The sequence below is a fragment of the Cadophora gregata genome (genome assembly GCF_030347475.1).
Source record: "Cadophora gregata isolate MNR1 chromosome Unknown scaffold_1, whole genome shotgun sequence".
NCBI classification, from domain to species: Eukaryota; Fungi; Ascomycota; class Leotiomycetes; order Helotiales; family Ploettnerulaceae; genus Cadophora; species Cadophora gregata.
The window spans coordinates 1,222,326-1,239,533 of record NW_026695924.1 but is presented as its reverse complement, the minus strand read 5'-3'; the positions used below and the strand labels follow the sequence as shown (position 1 = coordinate 1,239,533).

General features: G+C 47.9%; 5 protein-coding genes across 5 annotated transcripts; 3 read left to right on the top strand and 2 right to left on the bottom strand.

Annotated features, from left to right (window-relative positions):
• Positions 1–171: 171 nt before the first annotated feature.
• ONS95_000387 (uncharacterized protein) lies at positions 172–1,548 on the top strand (the record flags this gene model as incomplete). Its single annotated transcript, XM_058493537.1, has 5 exons — positions 172–213; positions 355–538; positions 674–841; positions 899–1,041; positions 1,219–1,548. 5 exons carry the CDS (start codon positions 172–174, stop codon positions 1,546–1,548), a joined length of 867 nt encoding a protein of 288 aa, XP_058363737.1.
• A 1,350-nt stretch (positions 1,549–2,898) lies between these two features.
• Positions 2,899–3,746, bottom strand: ONS95_000386 (uncharacterized protein; the record flags this gene model as incomplete). Its single annotated transcript, XM_058493536.1, has 2 exons — positions 2,899–3,068; positions 3,119–3,746. 2 exons carry the CDS (start codon positions 3,744–3,746, stop codon positions 2,899–2,901), a joined length of 798 nt encoding a protein of 265 aa, XP_058363736.1.
• A 1,823-nt stretch (positions 3,747–5,569) lies between these two features.
• Positions 5,570–6,511, bottom strand: ONS95_000385 (uncharacterized protein; the record flags this gene model as incomplete). Its single annotated transcript, XM_058493535.1, has 1 exon — positions 5,570–6,511. One exon carries the CDS (start codon positions 6,509–6,511, stop codon positions 5,570–5,572), a length of 942 nt encoding a protein of 313 aa, XP_058363735.1.
• Positions 6,512–10,354: 3,843 nt separating this feature from the next.
• On the top strand, positions 10,355–12,916 carry ONS95_000384 (uncharacterized protein; the record flags this gene model as incomplete). Its single annotated transcript, XM_058493534.1, has 5 exons — positions 10,355–10,685; positions 10,783–12,097; positions 12,161–12,517; positions 12,578–12,730; positions 12,790–12,916. 5 exons carry the CDS (start codon positions 10,355–10,357, stop codon positions 12,914–12,916), a joined length of 2,283 nt encoding a protein of 760 aa, XP_058363734.1.
• Positions 12,917–14,306: 1,390 nt separating this feature from the next.
• On the top strand, positions 14,307–16,229 carry ONS95_000383 (uncharacterized protein; the record flags this gene model as incomplete). Its single annotated transcript, XM_058493533.1, has 3 exons — positions 14,307–14,342; positions 14,630–14,713; positions 14,807–16,229. The coding sequence occupies 3 exons, from the start codon at positions 14,307–14,309 to the stop codon at positions 15,299–15,301; spliced, it is 615 nt and encodes a 204-aa protein (XP_058363733.1). The 3' UTR covers positions 15,302–16,229.
• Positions 16,230–17,208: the final 979 nt, after the last annotated feature.

Genomic DNA, 17,208 nt, shown 5'->3' with positions numbered 1-17,208 from the left:
GCCGATGGTGGCAACGGCTCGAATATATTTCGAGGACTTGAATGGTTGCCTCGGCTGATTGGTTCCGCTTCACTCAATGTCGTCAACATGTCTAGGAACACAAAAGCTGATGTCGCACAAACATAGATATCTGAATATCACAGACGTTTGATACATATATTATTGACCGAAATGGATTCTATGGGACCAGGGTATACTGCGCTGAGAAAAGAGGTTAGTACTTCATATTTTTTTCCATGTGGAACTGCGGGGTAATATTGCCCCTCGTTTGATCAGGTTGAAGTATTTACAGCAATCCACCTAACGGGATCTCGATTACTGGTATATAATAAGCAGCAGTAACTGATAGCGTAGCTCGAAACTCTTGTCCTTGCAAATAATATCCTTCACTATCACAATGTCGTCGACGCCTACGGTCATGTTTCTCTTAGACATCCTGACAAGCCTGACGTTTTCATCATGTCTGGAGACAGAGCGCCGGCTTTAGTATCCTCTCAATCTGATCTCATCCCGTACAACGTAACTGATGCTTCTCCTGGTAAATACTATGTTTACTTATGTTGCATGCATCTGGCTAAGCCAGAAACATGCTTGCCGGGCCCATTCTCCACCACGCGCCGGTCGTCGTCCTTTGCTTGTACAAACGAATGATAGCATACTGACCCGTACCTAGTTGATTCAAATGCCAAGAAGGGCTATCAAGAACGATTCATTCACAGTGAAATCTACAAAAAGTTCCCACACATCAACAGTGTGGTCCATAGTCATTCAGATGCTGTTCTCCCCTACACCATGAGCGGTGTTCCAATAAAACCCACCTTTCACATAGCAGGCTTTCTAGGTACTTCGTACCATACCAGCTTGTAACAATTACAACATCCAGCTCATAAAATATCAGGAACGCATGTCCCAACCTTCGACATAACACCCATCTACCAGCCCGGTGACCAACAAGACATGCTCGTCAACACACAAACCTTCGGCTCCAGTCTTGCATCGGAATTCTCCAAAGAAGGTTCAGCAAGTCAGGCCCACAATGTCGTAAGTGAAAATTCAATATCCACAACGTTTCCCTTGAAGCTTCTTCTTGTTGCGAAACATCGGCTCAACTTAAATCCACACTCTCGTAGTCAGTCCGCTGCCAAAACCTTCTCTTTGCTCTAAAAGGCCGAATAATTATCTGAAGATGAGTATAAAGTTAAAAGTTGTCATAATTAGGTTCTCATGACATGTCATGGCTTCACCGCCATCGGAACTAGCATCAAACAGGCTGTTTACCGAGCGATATACACACATGTAAACGCTGGTATTCAGACAAATGCGTTGCTCATCCGGAATGCTTCGATGAATATCGGACCCGGCTCAGAAGCATCGTCGTCTCCGCTAGGAGACATGAGGTACCTGACTGAGGAACAAGTGTCTGGATCCCTGCAAATGAATGAGGCGTCGCAGGATAGACCATGGGCCTTATGGGTGAAAGAGGTGGAAGCCTGCCCGCTCTACCAAAAAGCTGGCAAGGCACTCGTGGTTGAGAAGAGGTTTTTGTAAGCCGAAACCAAACCAAACAAATTCACCAAGAATAGAAACCAACATGTTCGGATCATAAACTCTTTAGATCTTCCAAGCCGCACAAACTGCCGGAATTCTTGACCATCTCATAAATGACTCAATTGCGCACTGTTATGCCGTCGGGTAATTCCATTTTCTCTCAACTCCGACGCTGCTCCACTATCATAATTCAAATACCTCACAGACGTTCCACTTCACAAAGATGAAAATAATCTAAAGCCAAGCAAAGAAGGAACCTGACATCCGTACCCTTTCTTGGCCACTCGATCCCATACAAATGCCAAGTGCTCCCTCGTTACCGCCTATCGATCTCTCGCCACTCGGCGTACGCTTTGTCTTTTCTCCCAAGAACCAGAGTTCCGGAATCCCCACAGCCAAGCTGTACCAGCCTTCTGTTCTGTCTGTCAATCTGGATGTCTCTGAACTTCAGCCGGCCAAGTGAGTTTATCCCCATATCTCGGCAATTCGAGAGAAGCACAGTACGCAATGCCAAGTGCGAGTTCGAATGGCACGTCTGACGGGCTTTGCCTGTCCTGTCTACCTTTCTCTGCAAACTATGAACTCCTGAGAAAAGATGAGTGACATTCAATTACCTTTTCCGGATATTTCCCAGGCCGATAAGTCTATTTCATCAGGCAGCACACTTTCTGGGAGGAGCCGACGACAAATATAGACCAAAAGGTAAAGCGTTCATCGGTCCCCCACCAGCTTTTAGCACTCCTGAGCTTCACACACGCAGCACCATGGTACCGACGATGATCCACCATCAGTTTGTGCCCTTCAGACAGCTTGGCAGGTTTTCAGCTGTGTAGCGAGAAGTCTCAAACGTGTCTATCTCCCCCACCGGGTGTGTTGCCTTGACTGTGCATGAAGTGGGTGGTTTGGGCGTGCCCTGGTCACCGCCAATGAGGCTTGTTTCATCTGACAGGGCCTGGGCGTGCTGGGCGAGGCGGAGAAATAAGCGAGCGCAACGTCGCTGAAAAGGAGAAGGGAGAGGATTCGAAGAAGAGGCAAGGCGTTAGAGGTGATTGTCATGGAGGCATCTCATGGTATTCATACATCTAAGTCTAATAGTACCTGTCTCCTCTCCACCAACCGCATTACATACCAACTCAACTTGTATAATCGTGACAATAAGAAAACGCCTGAAATACACAATTGAAAAAAAGGAAAGGGGCAAAGATAAAATGCATGCTCAGAAGGTTATAGTACCGCACGATAGTAGTCGTTACAAAATATGATGTGAATATCCCCCAAAGGTCTCCTTTTAGTGAATAGTATGTCCTGGTCTTCCTATCTCATCCTCGTCACATCATTGCTTTCACTATCTCATTCCTCATCGTCTTCGTCCACTTCCCGTGTCTCAACAAAAGTCAATTCTGCCACTTGACCTTCAGCCATGTTTAGGTTGACACCGTCGATGGCTGATGGCGATGGCGCTCGCTTCTCGGCTGCTACATTTGGCTCGCGCTTCTCAATGGAGGAGTCTTCACTGCGTGCTGTATTGCTGTTAGTGAAACGCTGAGTATGGGATCTTGTCAAGAAATACCTGATGCTGGCAAAGAGCCTCCGCGAACAAACATAGTCGTGACAGTAGTCTTCATCTTGGGCGAGAACAAATCTCTATCCACCACATTGCGTCTAGCAGGTCGAGGTGTGGTAGCCGAAGGGGTTCCACCAGCCTTCTGGATAATACCAACGCCTGATCCACCCTCACCAGTACCGAGTTGAACCTCAGGACTAGTTTTTAGGGCACCTGTTGCGTAGTTCAACGCGGCGTTGAATCCTTGGAGGTCTCTTTTCGCAGCGGCTTGGTGGAGTTGAACGACACGAGGAGCGATCTCCTTGCCCATGCCCTGGAGGGAAGTGACCTGGGCGGATTGATCGAGAGGAACGGACTGGATCGTCGAGGCATCGGCGGGTTGGACGACGGCAGCCGCTGCTGGTGCTGCTTGAGCAGGAGCGGCGGCCGGTTGAGCGGCGGCGGCGGCTCCTCCTGCAACAGCGGCACCTTCGAGAGCGTTCATCAAATTTGATACATCTTGCTTACCGCCGAATGAGATCTCTCCATCACCGACTACCAAGGCAGGCGAATAGGCTCCAAGGTTGATGTTAAGAGGAAGGGCATGGAGGTGTGCCGAGAAGAAAGCAACGGCGAGAAGGTAGTTTGAATGCATGATTGCGGGTGTTGTTTGTTGATGTTGAACTAACGCCTGGATGGAGGACGAGATTAAAGGATTATGAAAGGATAGTATGATAGAGAGCGTCAAGCTTCTGATAATAACTGGGTATGAAATGAAAAGAATTGAGCGCAGCTGCAGATCAAAATGCTTGAGATGGCATGGAAGAACTCTTATAAGAAGTATGGAGAGGGCTCGGCCGGGCACTAGGCCCGAATCCAAAATCCCCGTTCTCTGCACGGCCGGACCCACCCCCAGCAATTTGCCCAGGACTGCCACGATAGGAAATATCTTGGCCTTAAACTTGTCTGTGATAAGGTTAAGGTGACTTCAGATACAGCTTAGACTGTCGGAGAAGGACCAGAATGCCAATGTTTGGGAAACGCCAAGTGACACGAACGAGAGAGAGGACGAAGACACAAAGGTGGATCATAAGTCTCAGCACTGATTTTTAAGCCTTTGATGATAGACTTGGCTGCTGAACCGAGGTCGCGCAATGTTTTGCATGGTGCAGAAAAAGCGGCTCTGTAACAGCCAAGAATATTGGCAATCCGCTATTGGCGAGAACTCCTTGAAGGGGTCTCAGCGTCGCCTCGAACTTCCTCGACAAAGCCCCCCAGTGGTGAAAACACTCGATTAATTGACCAGTCAACGAATCCCGTCGTGACGAGTGCTCCATATTTAGATATCACTCGCAAAATGGGGTGCGATTCGGAGTGTCGAGCACTGAAAAGTCCTTGCGATACGGAGGGTTTTGCCAACAGGTCCCAAGACCTGGCCACGACTTCGTACTTCGAAACGACCACTCAGAGGTCGTGAAGATCGCAATTCATATCTCGGCGATCTCAACTTCTTCTTGGATGCCTTAGTATTTGCTCAGATGTATCGCTGGGACTTTGGGGTATGAAAGCTGGGGAAATTCTGGAGAAATTGCTTGAGATCGAGTTGACCTCTCTTGGAAATGCTTCAGCAGCAGTCAAAACCACTTGGCAACAGTTTAAGACAGACGCCATGCACCATCACGTGGTGGGGCTTCAGATATCGTCGCGCAAATGTGTACCTCCACGGAATGTCGTGGCTAGAAACATTTCCCTTCATGTTTCAACTCCCAACTAGTCAGACTTTCAAGCCTGTCTTTACTGAATGAAATTTGTATTGGGATTCTTGAAGCTTGCCATCAAGATACTTTCTCTTCACGAAGTCAACAGTCAAAAGGAAGCTAAATATAAACATACATACTGACTTTGAGAATAGCAATTGATTTCAGATGGAGTATAAAATCTGGGGCAAACAGGTTTATGGACCACGAAAGGTAACCTGAGGAAAGTAATCTGGATTCGATGAAAAGGTTGATAAGGAACATGCGAGGTTTGATTCAAGAACAGGAAGAATGACTCAAACAGGGGCAATGTTGTAGAATATTAAAATAGCAACGACAACCAGTACCGCCTCAAACACTGTTGGTACGCAAGTTGAGACGGGATAAAAAGAACGCTAGGAGAAAAAGACACAACTCAAGGCCGCATATCCTCCAATCCAATGACAACAACTCCCAGCTTATCGTGCTTGACTAGCACCCTGACTACATCAAAACTGCCGTATTCGAAAAGCTTTGAAGGACAATATCCAAAGTAAAGCTCGTGTTCAGCGGAGGCTCGTCAGCCTACCACGTCCATGACGATCTGTACGACAAATCAAATAGGATCAACTATACACCTCTTTAAACAGCCACTCAGCCACATCATTATGCATCTTCTCTCTCCGCTTCATAACCCTAATTTTTTTCGCGCCAGTAGCTGGGGTAGCATCAAAGCCTAGGATCATGTTAGCAAAAATCCCCATACCCCAGATCTCCACATGCCATGTTCTTCTCCCAAGACTTTCTCCCATTTCACCCCATTCTGAACCCAGACGTTTTCTGTGCCAACTCTCTGACCAGTGCCAATTTTCGCCAATTTCTGGGCCATGACTTCAGAATCCCCACAAAGCATATCTAGTTCGCATCCAATGATGTACACCTTCGGGGGCAATTTATCTCGGGGAGCAAATGCAACACTGAGCTGGGGGTCTGCCAGATTCGTTCCTGGGGAAAGGTAGGCCCAATCGAACGCAGGTCCCATGCTAAGTAGGACATCTGGTGGTGCATCTTTTGGCCTTGTTGCGAGTTTCTGCTCAAGTGTAGTAGTCCAATTGACTGGAGGGTAATATGCCACCACACCTCCGAGCTTTTTCTGGAGCCCTTCGTCTTGACTGACAGCAAGTGAGAAGTTCGCTCCTGCACTGAACCCTCCAATCGCAACTTTCTGTCTGTCGAAGGGCAGTGCATCATCTTCCAGTATTGCTTTTACAATATCCGTCGCGGCTTGCACACCGGCGGGGTATGGATGTGCTGGCGATTTTGGATAATCTAAAGAAACAACCAAGACTTTGTTCTTGTTGGCAAACTCGGAACAGAACTTGTCGTCGCTCCAGGGGTCCATCAGAGCAAAACCGCCACCGTGGATATCGAGGTAGAGAGGTAGAAGGGCATCGTCGGGCTTGTATGATTTTGGTATAAAGACGCGATTTGTGAGGGTTGGTCGGCAAGGATATACTTTCGTGAAGGTAGGTAGGATTGAATTATCGCGGATGACAGGCAAGTTGATCACCCGAAAATATATTCTGGTAAAAGTCCTGAAGGCATGAATTCGGAGGAAGTACTGTAATCGTTGAAAGAGAGGTTTCTTCGCGTATCGTGTCAGTGAGGATTGGAGTTCTGCCATTTCGACCTGTGAGATTAGTGATGATTGTGTATGTAGCAAATTGACAGGAGACGCCTCGTGGTGATAAGGACAGCGAGCTCTCCAGAGCTGGGGAATAGTGATTCGAATAATGACGCGAGGACAGGAGGTCACCCCGCGGAGGCGTTGCTTCGATATCCTTGTCTTGATTGAAGCCCCCGGACCCCAAATCTTCCTCGGCGTTGTCGATCGGCAATGGAGGGTCTGCCAGCTGATATTGAGATGCGGGTGTACCTACGAGATCGCAGCTGGGGCTTACCTTGTGAGGCTCACCTTTGAAGAGATGGTCGAAGGCAGATGAGCTATCGTTAACCCAAGAACGTCTTCAATCTTCAGCATGTATTGAAGTCAACTTCAACCATTTCGGGCAATTTGGTGAGGGAAGTCGCTTAGTAAGGCCGCCAAATACTGTGCCCAATTGGACTGCACAGCTATAGAGGCGGGGAATTTTGAGGCAGCTCCGCTGATCAAAGCGCTGCATCGAGACGTTTACGAGTAGGCGCATGTCGGCCAGAGATATGACCCGACTTTACTTTAGGCTGCACTTGAGCTGTTGGCTTGACATCGCTATATCTTTATTTGCTAGAACCATATATGATCTGAAATCGTTCGTTTTGACCCTCGTCTTCAAAGCAAACCGAGGAGCAAGCCGAAACTTAGGACAACAATAAAAGTCCAGCACATAGGCCAATTCATGCCTGGACAACTCATCATGGACTCACAAAAATACGAGATTGTGTCCTCTAACGAGAAGGCTGGCTTTGTTGATGGAGAGGATGACCTTTCCAGCCAGCACATTCAAAATCACATTCACTGCAAGGCTCATATCAGATCGATCAGATGGCAAGGCTTTAGAAATGTGGTATACTTGCTTCTCGTCGTGTCTATGTGGGCATCATATAATCTCATCCCAAGTCCGTTCAAATGGTACGGCAGTGCTATAGTAAAGGGAACCCAGGAAAGACACTTGAGCTTCGATACGGTTCGTTATCCAATCCATGAATTGAGACTTTGATGCTGATTCCAATCAGATTACACCCAGCGAGAGGCTCGAGTGGGTGCCGTGTTTTTATGATGATATGCGCTGTGCAAGACTCACGGTGCCTATGGATTACAATCGTCCATTGAATGCTTCAGCAGACAACCCCAAGGTCCATATTGCTTTGGTCTTGGTCCCAGGAAAGCACCAAGGAGCACAACAAGCATCCACTTCCCCATTGCTTCTAAATCCAGGTGGACCTGGTGGTTCTGGTGCCCAATTTGCCTTAATGGCGGGCACAATGCTACAGAAGATTGTTGGAGAGGACCAAGACATCATTGGCTTCGATCCGCGTGGAATTGGTGCAACCACTCCTCGAGCTGATTGCTTCGCTTATCCATTGGATGGATCAAACAACGATCCATCCGAAGCCAGTAGCGAAGATTACATTCGAGGAAATTTCCATAGAACTGTGTGGCAAACTGCAGGAAGAGATATTGGAAACGTTAACTCGAGCGCAGATACTCTACAGAAGCTTGACACTAGAGCAAGGACAATAGCGAAACTTTGCGGAGAGAAAGATGCTGTGTATGGAAACAACAGCATACTTAAATATGTTCATACTCCAAGTGTAGCACATGACATGTTGAGCATAGTGGATGCTTGGGACGAGTGGAGAGCTCGCATCGGAGATTCCAACGATCTGAATGTCAACGAACTAAAAACCCACGAGGATGAACATATCGATCAGTCAACGGCCAACTTGGACACGAATGGAAAATTGGTCTATTGGGGCTTTTCTTATGGAGTTAGTTGCCTTTCCTGCATGACCTCAGATCCCCAGTACTAACTGGCTGCTACAGACACTTCTGGGAGCTACCTTTGCAGCTATGTTCCCGGACCGAGTTGGTCGTGTCATTCTGGGTACGATTCCCGGAACGATTTTCTGTGATACTTTGCTAACTCCTTATAGATGGCGTGGTAGATGCTGATCATTATGTCTCGCCTGTTTGGCGGGGAAGCATTCAAGATGCCGACAAGATTTCGACGTCGTTTTCCTACTACTGCCACAAAGCAAAAGGAGAGTGTGCATTATACAGGTCTGGCGACAAAGTCTCGGATATCGAGGACAGGTTCCAGTCCGTGATAAAGAGAATCAGGGAGTATCCGATTACGCTGATCCATCCGATCTCCAAGCAGCCAGTCATCATCACCGAGAGTCATGTCAGAATGATCTTATTTTCGGTATTATATAATCCAAATGTGGGGTTCTCGGCCGTTGCTTGGATATTTGACATGTTGTCTCACGGCGACGATGAGTTCCTAGGACAGATCATTGCCTTGCCTGAGCCAGAGCCATTCTGTGCTGCAAATCTGCCAGCGGAGCTTTTTCCTGATGAGGCCCAAATCGCTATCATGTGTAGCGACAAGAGATATCCAGTAAGCATTCTATCACATACTGAGAGCCCCGAGATATTAACCAGAACCAGTTCAATGATTCTCTCCCAGAACTCCAAGAGACCTTTGAGAGAATGGCAAATGAATCGTCCTGGGCTGATGTTTGGATGACTATTATGATCTCCTGTGATGCCTACCCCGTCAAAGCCGTTGATCCGCCCATGCGATGGGACGACCATCCTTCACACAAGGCCGATCCTATCAAAACATCATTCCCCCTTCTTTTCGTTAGTAACACCGCCGATCCTGTCACACCTCTAGCCGCAGGGGTCAAGATGGCTCGCAAATTCGTTGATGCAGGTCTCATCGAGCAACACTCTATGGGACACTGCAGCATTGCCGCTGTCTCGAAGTGTAGTATCGGTAAAATCAGAGCTTATCTGAAGGAAGGAAAAGTCCCACCTCATCCTGTTAAAGGAGGGAAAGGTCGTGAGCTTGTCGATGGAAAATGGACCAAATGTGATGCTGAAGAATATCCATTCCATCCCTACCAGGGGGACATTATGGCCGCACAGAGTGTTGAAGCAGCAATGGAGATTGAACGCATGACTGCGATGAAGAAGGTTCAAAACATCTTCAGCAAGATGAAGTCTTGGGGTCAGGATCAGCCCCTTGATCTTGATATGATCATGCCGAGGCGTTGTGGTTCGAGATCCTAAGAACTGGGGAACAGACGTGCTCAATTAGTACTGTATTGTACATCATGGTGGGAAAGCAGGATACGAAAAGTAACATGTCCGATTTTTAGGGGGAGATATTTTGTACAGACGGTCTTTACAGCTCAGAAAACCATACTCGTCTCAAGTTGGAAGATGAATACACTAAATCATACCTCTCTGACCTGTCGTCTAAGTGATAGATGCCATCGAATAGCCGGACGAGGAAATGTTTCCATAGGGTCGACTGCACAATGAACGGACAAAGAAAGATCAATTTAAATGAATCTTGTACTCATCAATCTGTATTTCACTGTAGCCCATCATTCAAATCCTTAAAGCTACATTGGCGCTTTTAATCAATCTGTGAGCTAAGTAGGTACGTCGTTCGACAGCCGCACGTGAGCCCGTGTTTGCCAATTTCCCGTCTCGCGAGCTCCCGTCACCCATCTCGCGCCTCTCCGTCCTTTCTCTTCACCACAATATTTCGCAGCGTCGTCACGCATTGTCGCACGTCATCAAAATAGATATTGATGAATACGCATCTCTGTATGCTCGTTTCCTATATCTTTGGCATTAATACGATCTGCGACCAGGAGCAAATCTAAGATTTACCCCACCATACCTTCTCCTCCAATCCTCCAATCCTCCAATCCTCAACTCGCGCCACCCTGAAGCTGGAAAGACGTTCACCTCTGCTATCATGCGACAATAGAGTTCTCTTAGATCACGATGCCTTCTAACATCGAACGCAAAGCCCGACGCAAGAAGCAAACGCGGCTCACTTTCGAACCAGTGAGTAGTTCTCCGGTACAAACAATGTCGCCCGCCCACGTACGTTACGAACCAGTTGGGAAGAGAAGTACGCCAACGTCGAGCTTGCAACAAGCTACATACGAAGAAGCGGATAGCGAGAGCCAAACTGCGGGATCTGCAGCGAAACACAAGGAGAGTCTGAAGGTGATGGCGGGGAGTGGAAAGAAGAAAAATATTGCGAAAACGCTATTCAAGACCTTACCTACGCCTGCGAAGTCTTCTCAAGTTGGAAGAGACAATTCCGTGGGTACGCTTATTTTTTTTTTACAGAGTGCAAGCTACATTACGTTTTTGATTATAGTTCTTTTTTTTGTGTCTAATTACATGCTGACCATAACAAATAGACACTCTGCAGAATGACTCCGATAGCGAAGAAGATATTCAACCTCGGAGCGTTCGGCGAAGCTCCGGATTCTTGTCCTCAGAGAAGAGGAAGCCTATCACCGGTCTGGATGAGGCAGAGTCATCCGATGGATCCTTGGTCGAAAAGCCACATTCGACGCCATCGAAGAATATAGGCCGATCTCGCGGACAGAGGAAGGAACCCGAGGTTATCACGTTGGATAGCGACAGCGAGCCGGAAGTCTACCAGCTCAAGCCTACACGGTCGCGCGGTAGGAGTAACAACAAAGAAACTTCCCAGACAGCCACGAGAACAATGCCGTTAACGAATAGTGGGCCGAGACGTGCCAGACGATCAAAGCCTGTTGAGTTGTCTGAAGATGAAATCCAGCTCCCGATGCTTAATAAGGCAAAGGAGAAGGACTTTCCAAAGTCAAAAGCCACGGCGAGACCGAAAAACGGTAAATCAGCTTTTGTCGATATTGACAGTGAAGTCGACGACGATCCTATCATATCCTCACCTAAGAGATCGCAAAGACCGCTTCATAAGCCTTCCGAGACGTCGGATTCGGATGAAGATGTCAGATCCTCTCCTGCCAAGCGACGCCAACAGAAGATGGCTGTACAAGAGGACGACGAGGAGGAGGACGATGAGCCTGTTGTATCTCCTTTGAAGCGAAATAGAGAAATCGTGTCAGATGATTCTGAAGCTATTCTTGCTTCGCCAATGAAGCGACGTCGTCCTATTACGAGATTAGATAGCAACAGCGATGATTTGCCAACAATCACTACATTATCTAGACGCAAAGGCAAAGAACGAGCAAAGTCTCCAAGTCAGCCTCCTGAGACCCCAATGCGGACTAGGCAAGCAAAGACTCGTCGACACCGGACGGCTAAAGAGAAGACTATGGAATTACTGAAACGCAGAAGAGCTGGTGAGAACATCGAGGAACTTACTGCATCAGAATCCGATGACGACGATGATGAAGATGACTTCCAAAAGCTAGATGAGTTCGACGACGAAGAGCAAAGTCCCGAGCAACTGAAGAAATTTTCCAAATCTAAGGTCAAAGTAAGACGCCAGAGGGGGGACAGTAGTGATGAGGAGGCAGGGGAATCGGATTTTGTAATTGAAGACAATGACGGGCCTCTTGGGGTTCCCGATTATGCTCAGTTGATGCCTTTGGAATTCACACAAGCTGCTCACAAGCCTCTCAAAGAGCACTTTAGGGACGTGGTCGAATGGATGGTTCAGAACAAGCTGAACCCAGGGTTTACTTGGAATGATCCTGTTTATGTTCAGGCCTTTCAGAAGCTGTAAGAAATTGCCTTTACCTAGCCTAAAGACCGAAGACTGAAGATGCTAATGTTTACTCTCAGTGATAATGAATATCTCGGCTTTGCCGACAGCAAATTCGTCTCTACACAATGGACTGCTGAGTTTAATAGAGCTGTTTACGCAAGACCAACGATCCTCATAACCAAGCTCGCCCCTGGGGAGGGCATTGATGCTCTAGGTGAAAGCAAATGCGAGCCATGTAACCACCGCAACCACCATCCGTCATTCGCTATCCAATTCACCGGCAAGGCTTATCATAAGGCAACTTTGGAAGAGATCGACAGCGAGAGTGATGATTCAGATGAAGAAGACGATGATAGTAACGACTCGGACAAAGCTTCTGTCAACAGTAAAGGCCAACCGTTGCCTAGCACGGACAAAATTTGGATGTCAGGAAGGTATGTTTAGGAAAGGGCCAGATACATACTTAAAAGCTCTGGCTAACTCGAGCTTTTTAGTGTCTGCAAGCAGAATGCCGAACAGGCACATACTTTGATCCATTGGCGCTGGCACCTCAACGACTGGGTGGTGGGCAATCTGGAGGAACAAGGTTACTTGAGACCATCCAAGTTGGCAGCTCGCGAGAAGTTGACCACAAACAAGCGTATGAAGTAAGAAAATGCATCTCTGAATCCTATAAATATAGGATACTAACCACACTTTATCATAGGCTCGCAAACGCCGTCGTTGACTCATGGGAAGCGGACAAGACCATCAAGAATCTCTATCACGACTTCAAAGTCCAGCTTGAAACTGCCAGAGAACTTAAGGCGCAAGCTCGTGGTGGCTGGAAGTGATATAGTCAGAAACGATTACATTTAACATCTCATTTGGGATCTCGGACACAGGATTTGGCTATACTTTGAGATAGACTGGCCGCTTGTTACTGGAGTTGGAAAGTGCTGTTGGAATACCCGTTTCTTTCTCATTCCAGCCTTCAATAGTGAAGACGGAGGGAGCCTCTTTCGTAAGTTTCTCGCCCCCGCAAACACCGTTGGAACGAGTCAAAACAACAATTACTGATCTACCCTCAGCACGAAACCAGAAATTGGCGGAATTGCGATACCAGCTGAGTCCTCTTCTCAGGCTGGAACCAGAGATTTAGTGGTATCGACATTTGGGTATGGCTGGAAATGATGAACGATATCACGATATCGGCTGGTATGCATTGGTATAACAGAAGGGACACCAGGTTTCTGCAAGCCAATGGACAAGAATAATAGATTCTCGTCAGTCGTAGAGCCATCAGTCGAACTTCATCATCTCTTTGCACGGCATTTAATCCGGCTAGAGCCAACCCTAGGACATTTCGTAGCAACCTCGGATCTAAATCAGACCCTTTCTCAGCCTCGTTTGCCGTTCCCAGAGCCTATACCTCACCCCACATGCATTAAATTCATGCATACCTTGAGGAATAATGTATGCAATTTTCTCCACTCAATAATGCGGTGACCCCATTCTCGCCTGTTCATCCAACCCCGCCCTCGCCTCCGAATCCAGTCACCGCGACCCTCTTTTTTCCGGACATAACCTTCTCAACATGGATAAATCTCCAGTTTCTTGGCTGCAAGCCTGCAACATGTGAGATCGGACGTCGGGGTAGGTATTTATTTTGGGAGTGGAGAGGAGATGGACGAATGAGATGAGATGGGGATTGGCATGGAGACGGACCGAGGTTGTGTGGGATGTTCCGTCTGACTGTATGGGTGTGGGTGTTGGTGTTGGAAGGGTGGGTTATTTGAACGTCTGTCTGTCTATTTGTTTGTTCTGCTCTCTTCTGTTTTGGCTTTTGCTTTTGCTTTTAAATTGATGAGAGTAAGTCGCATGCATAGCGTCGAGTGAAATTTACTATTGCTCTACGTTGCTAGGAAGTGAATCTGTGGGCTTTTTGGGCGGCTGCATTGGAGAGGTCGGTTGTATTTATTCGTGAGTGATTGAGTTGGGTGCTTTTGTTGGTGGGTGTTTAAGATTGAGGAGTTGAGGGATTGGGGGACTGATCAGCTGATGCGTGGTGTAGTGAACAGGACAGCAGAGAGCGGCGCAGTATTCGTGCGGTTAAAGTATTCTGATTGAGAAGTCGGAATTGAAGGATCTTTCTGAATTGAAGAGTCGGAATTGATTCGCCGCCACAACTAAAACTGGTTCGGATTGAAGGATTGAGACACCGGTATCAGTCAGACAGACAAGATGAAGGGCTTTGATTTGGAGAAGCAGTTGCTTTTCGTAAGTTTACTCGCTTTTTTTTTTTTTTTCCTTCTCCCTGTCTCGTCTCTTCACGCGTTCTTCCTCTTTGCTACTTGTCAGATACGGCACTGTCCTTCTGAATCAAGTGTGGATAATTTGGAGTCTGGAGAGTCTGGAGAGTCTGGAGATGCGGGGTGAACTATGGATTGAGGGGTGGATTTGAGGCTGTCATGGTATAGTGGGGTTCCGAATGACTCTGGGGTTGAGGATGAGATTGCTTTTTGGGTTCGAGGCGAGTTGATGACTTACTGACTGCTGCTTGATAGTACGGAGCATACCACCATGATCCCGTGAACGTAGGAATCCACATGGTCTGCGTACCTATCCTCCTCCTAACAGGCTTCCAATTCGTACGTCCTTCCTTTCCTCTCATAACCACCCCCTCATAACATCATGCCCTCCTCCTCCCTCTTAATCCACACAACTAACCCACGCCGACATAGGGATCCAACACGCCCTCCCTTCCCCAAACCCCCAAATTCCTCTCCCTCCGCTCCCTCCCCCTCAACCTCGCCACCCTCGCAGCAATAACATACTCCAGCCTCTACATAACCCTGGAGCCCTACGCCGGTCTAGCCGCCACGCCACTCATCCTCGGCGGCGCAGCCCTAGCCAACAAAGCGACTGCAAAATTCGGGAGCAAGGCCACCAAGGTCAGCGCTCTCGTCCATGCTGTGAGCTGGATTGCGCAGTTTGTGGGACATGGGAAGTATGAGGGGAGGGCGCCCGCCCTGCTGGATAATCTTGTGCAGGCGCTGTTTTTGGCGCCGCTGTTTGTGTGGATGGAGGTGCTTTTTAAGTTGGGGTATAGACCGGAGTTGAGGAAGAGGTTGGAGGAGGGGGTGAGGAGGGAGTTGAGGAGGTTGGAGGTGCTGAAGGAGGAGAGGAGGAGGAGGGAGTTGGAGGGGAAGGGGGAGCGGGAGGGGGAGGGGAAGTAGGGGACTATACCTGAGGAAGGAGTTTTGAGGATGGGGTGGAGGGAGATGATTCGGGGGTGGGGGGATTGTGGGTTTGAAGGTAGGAGAGGAGGATGGGATATGGTATATGGGTTGTGGGTTACTTACTTGGTATGTAAGAAAAAGAGGAAGAAGAGTTGGGTGGAGAGCATGCGTGGAAATGGAAGGAGATTTTGCTTTGTCTGTATTTGATGAGGCGTGATGCTTTTAATGAAGAGGATGAGTTGTGTGATGATTGCGAAACGTAGCTATGATAGACCTCAAGAGAAATGCCTTGTTTTCGAGATCGAGATGGGAATAATGTGATGAGTTGAGTAGTTCGAATGCAACGACATTGCAGAAGAAGGATATAGTGTAAGAAATGCCGTGTTGATATGTACCTCGATAAACCAGCATGATTCCACAGTGTCACTTCTCTGAGGACTTATCATTCTGAAGATAATAAAGTTGATTGCCATTGCAAGTGGCATATATTCCCATCATAAGCCGAATAGATGGCGAAAACCATGGAGTCTGGTCTGATACAGCGTTGTCTCTCGGACACGGGAAGGGGGGTTCGTCGTCCCTCAGTGGTGAAGAAAGGGCAGTAACAGAATTAAACATCTCCATCATGAATAGCAGAACATAAAATGCTGATCAAAGACATCAGTGAAATATTCTGGATGTTTCAAATGGCCTCTCTTGGAGCGACTGTAAAGACTGTAGAGAACTGTACAGTATCTCTGCCTGCTGCTCTGGTACTAACGAACCTGAGACACCATTAGCCACTGTCAATAGCTTCCAGTTTGTCTTTGGCAGGACAAGCTTCGAACCTCTCATTCCCTTTCCTCAAAATTCGATGCACATGACATCATCAACAAATGCTTAAACCGGGAGATTTTCATCGGAAGGAAGAGAGAGAAAATTTCCCTACCCGGGCGGTCATCTCTTTCCACCCCTTTCATTTCGGCACCGCCACAAGTGTTCTCGCTTCCCCACAAACCACTCAGGAACAGGTGGCGTATGCGACGCAGCTAAATGCGCCGCCTCGTCAACAACTCAAATAATACCACCATTATTATTGGAGGGGAGAGAGTCTAGACTCTACGCTAGATTCCTTGGTTGCTGGGTTTGGTCGCGGGTCACGATTCCCGAGGCTGCAGAGATCGTGCAGAGCTTCATGAAGTCATCATCATCGATCGAGATTGGATTTGCTCGAGATAGGGGAAGGGAGATGGAAAACTGCAGGGCAGAGAAAGATTGTCTGCCGCTGTCATAAATGTCACCTGTTTCTTGGTTGGAGATAGATGAATGGGCGTCGTGTGGTTGATGGTGATGAGCTGAAACGCGCAGATATGCCTGCCTGGCTGATAAGTAAAGTACCACAAGCCCAGGTTCAACAGATAGGTGATGTGTGCGAGGTGTGGTATGTTTGTACCCGGCAGACAACTTCTGATGTTCATAATAATGACGGCGGTTGCTGGGAGCACAGAGGAGTGGATGAGGGTGTCTCACATGCACGGATCAACACAGGGATACACAAACCGTACGTCAGAGCTCGAACTTTCATGGGAATCCCGAATGCCATGAAAAGCTCAGCAACGACACAACCACCACACCTTTCTTCCACCATCGCGCCAGAGCGAAAATTCGAAGGTAGTTGATGAAGACAACCTACAGTAGAGAGGAAGCTTGCGCCCGTTGCCCCTGAATCGTGACGTGCATGTCCCCTGTAGGCTCCCGTGACGCGGATGATCCAATATCCAGATGTAATAGCTCCTGGCTGCCCTTGTCGCTAAGCCTGGAAGGGCGGCAGCGGAAGCACGCCAGGGTCAAGCATGAAAACCGGCACTGGGGAGATTTTCACTTGGCTATGGAGACAGAGCCACAGTTGGAGGAGCTTGGGAGCT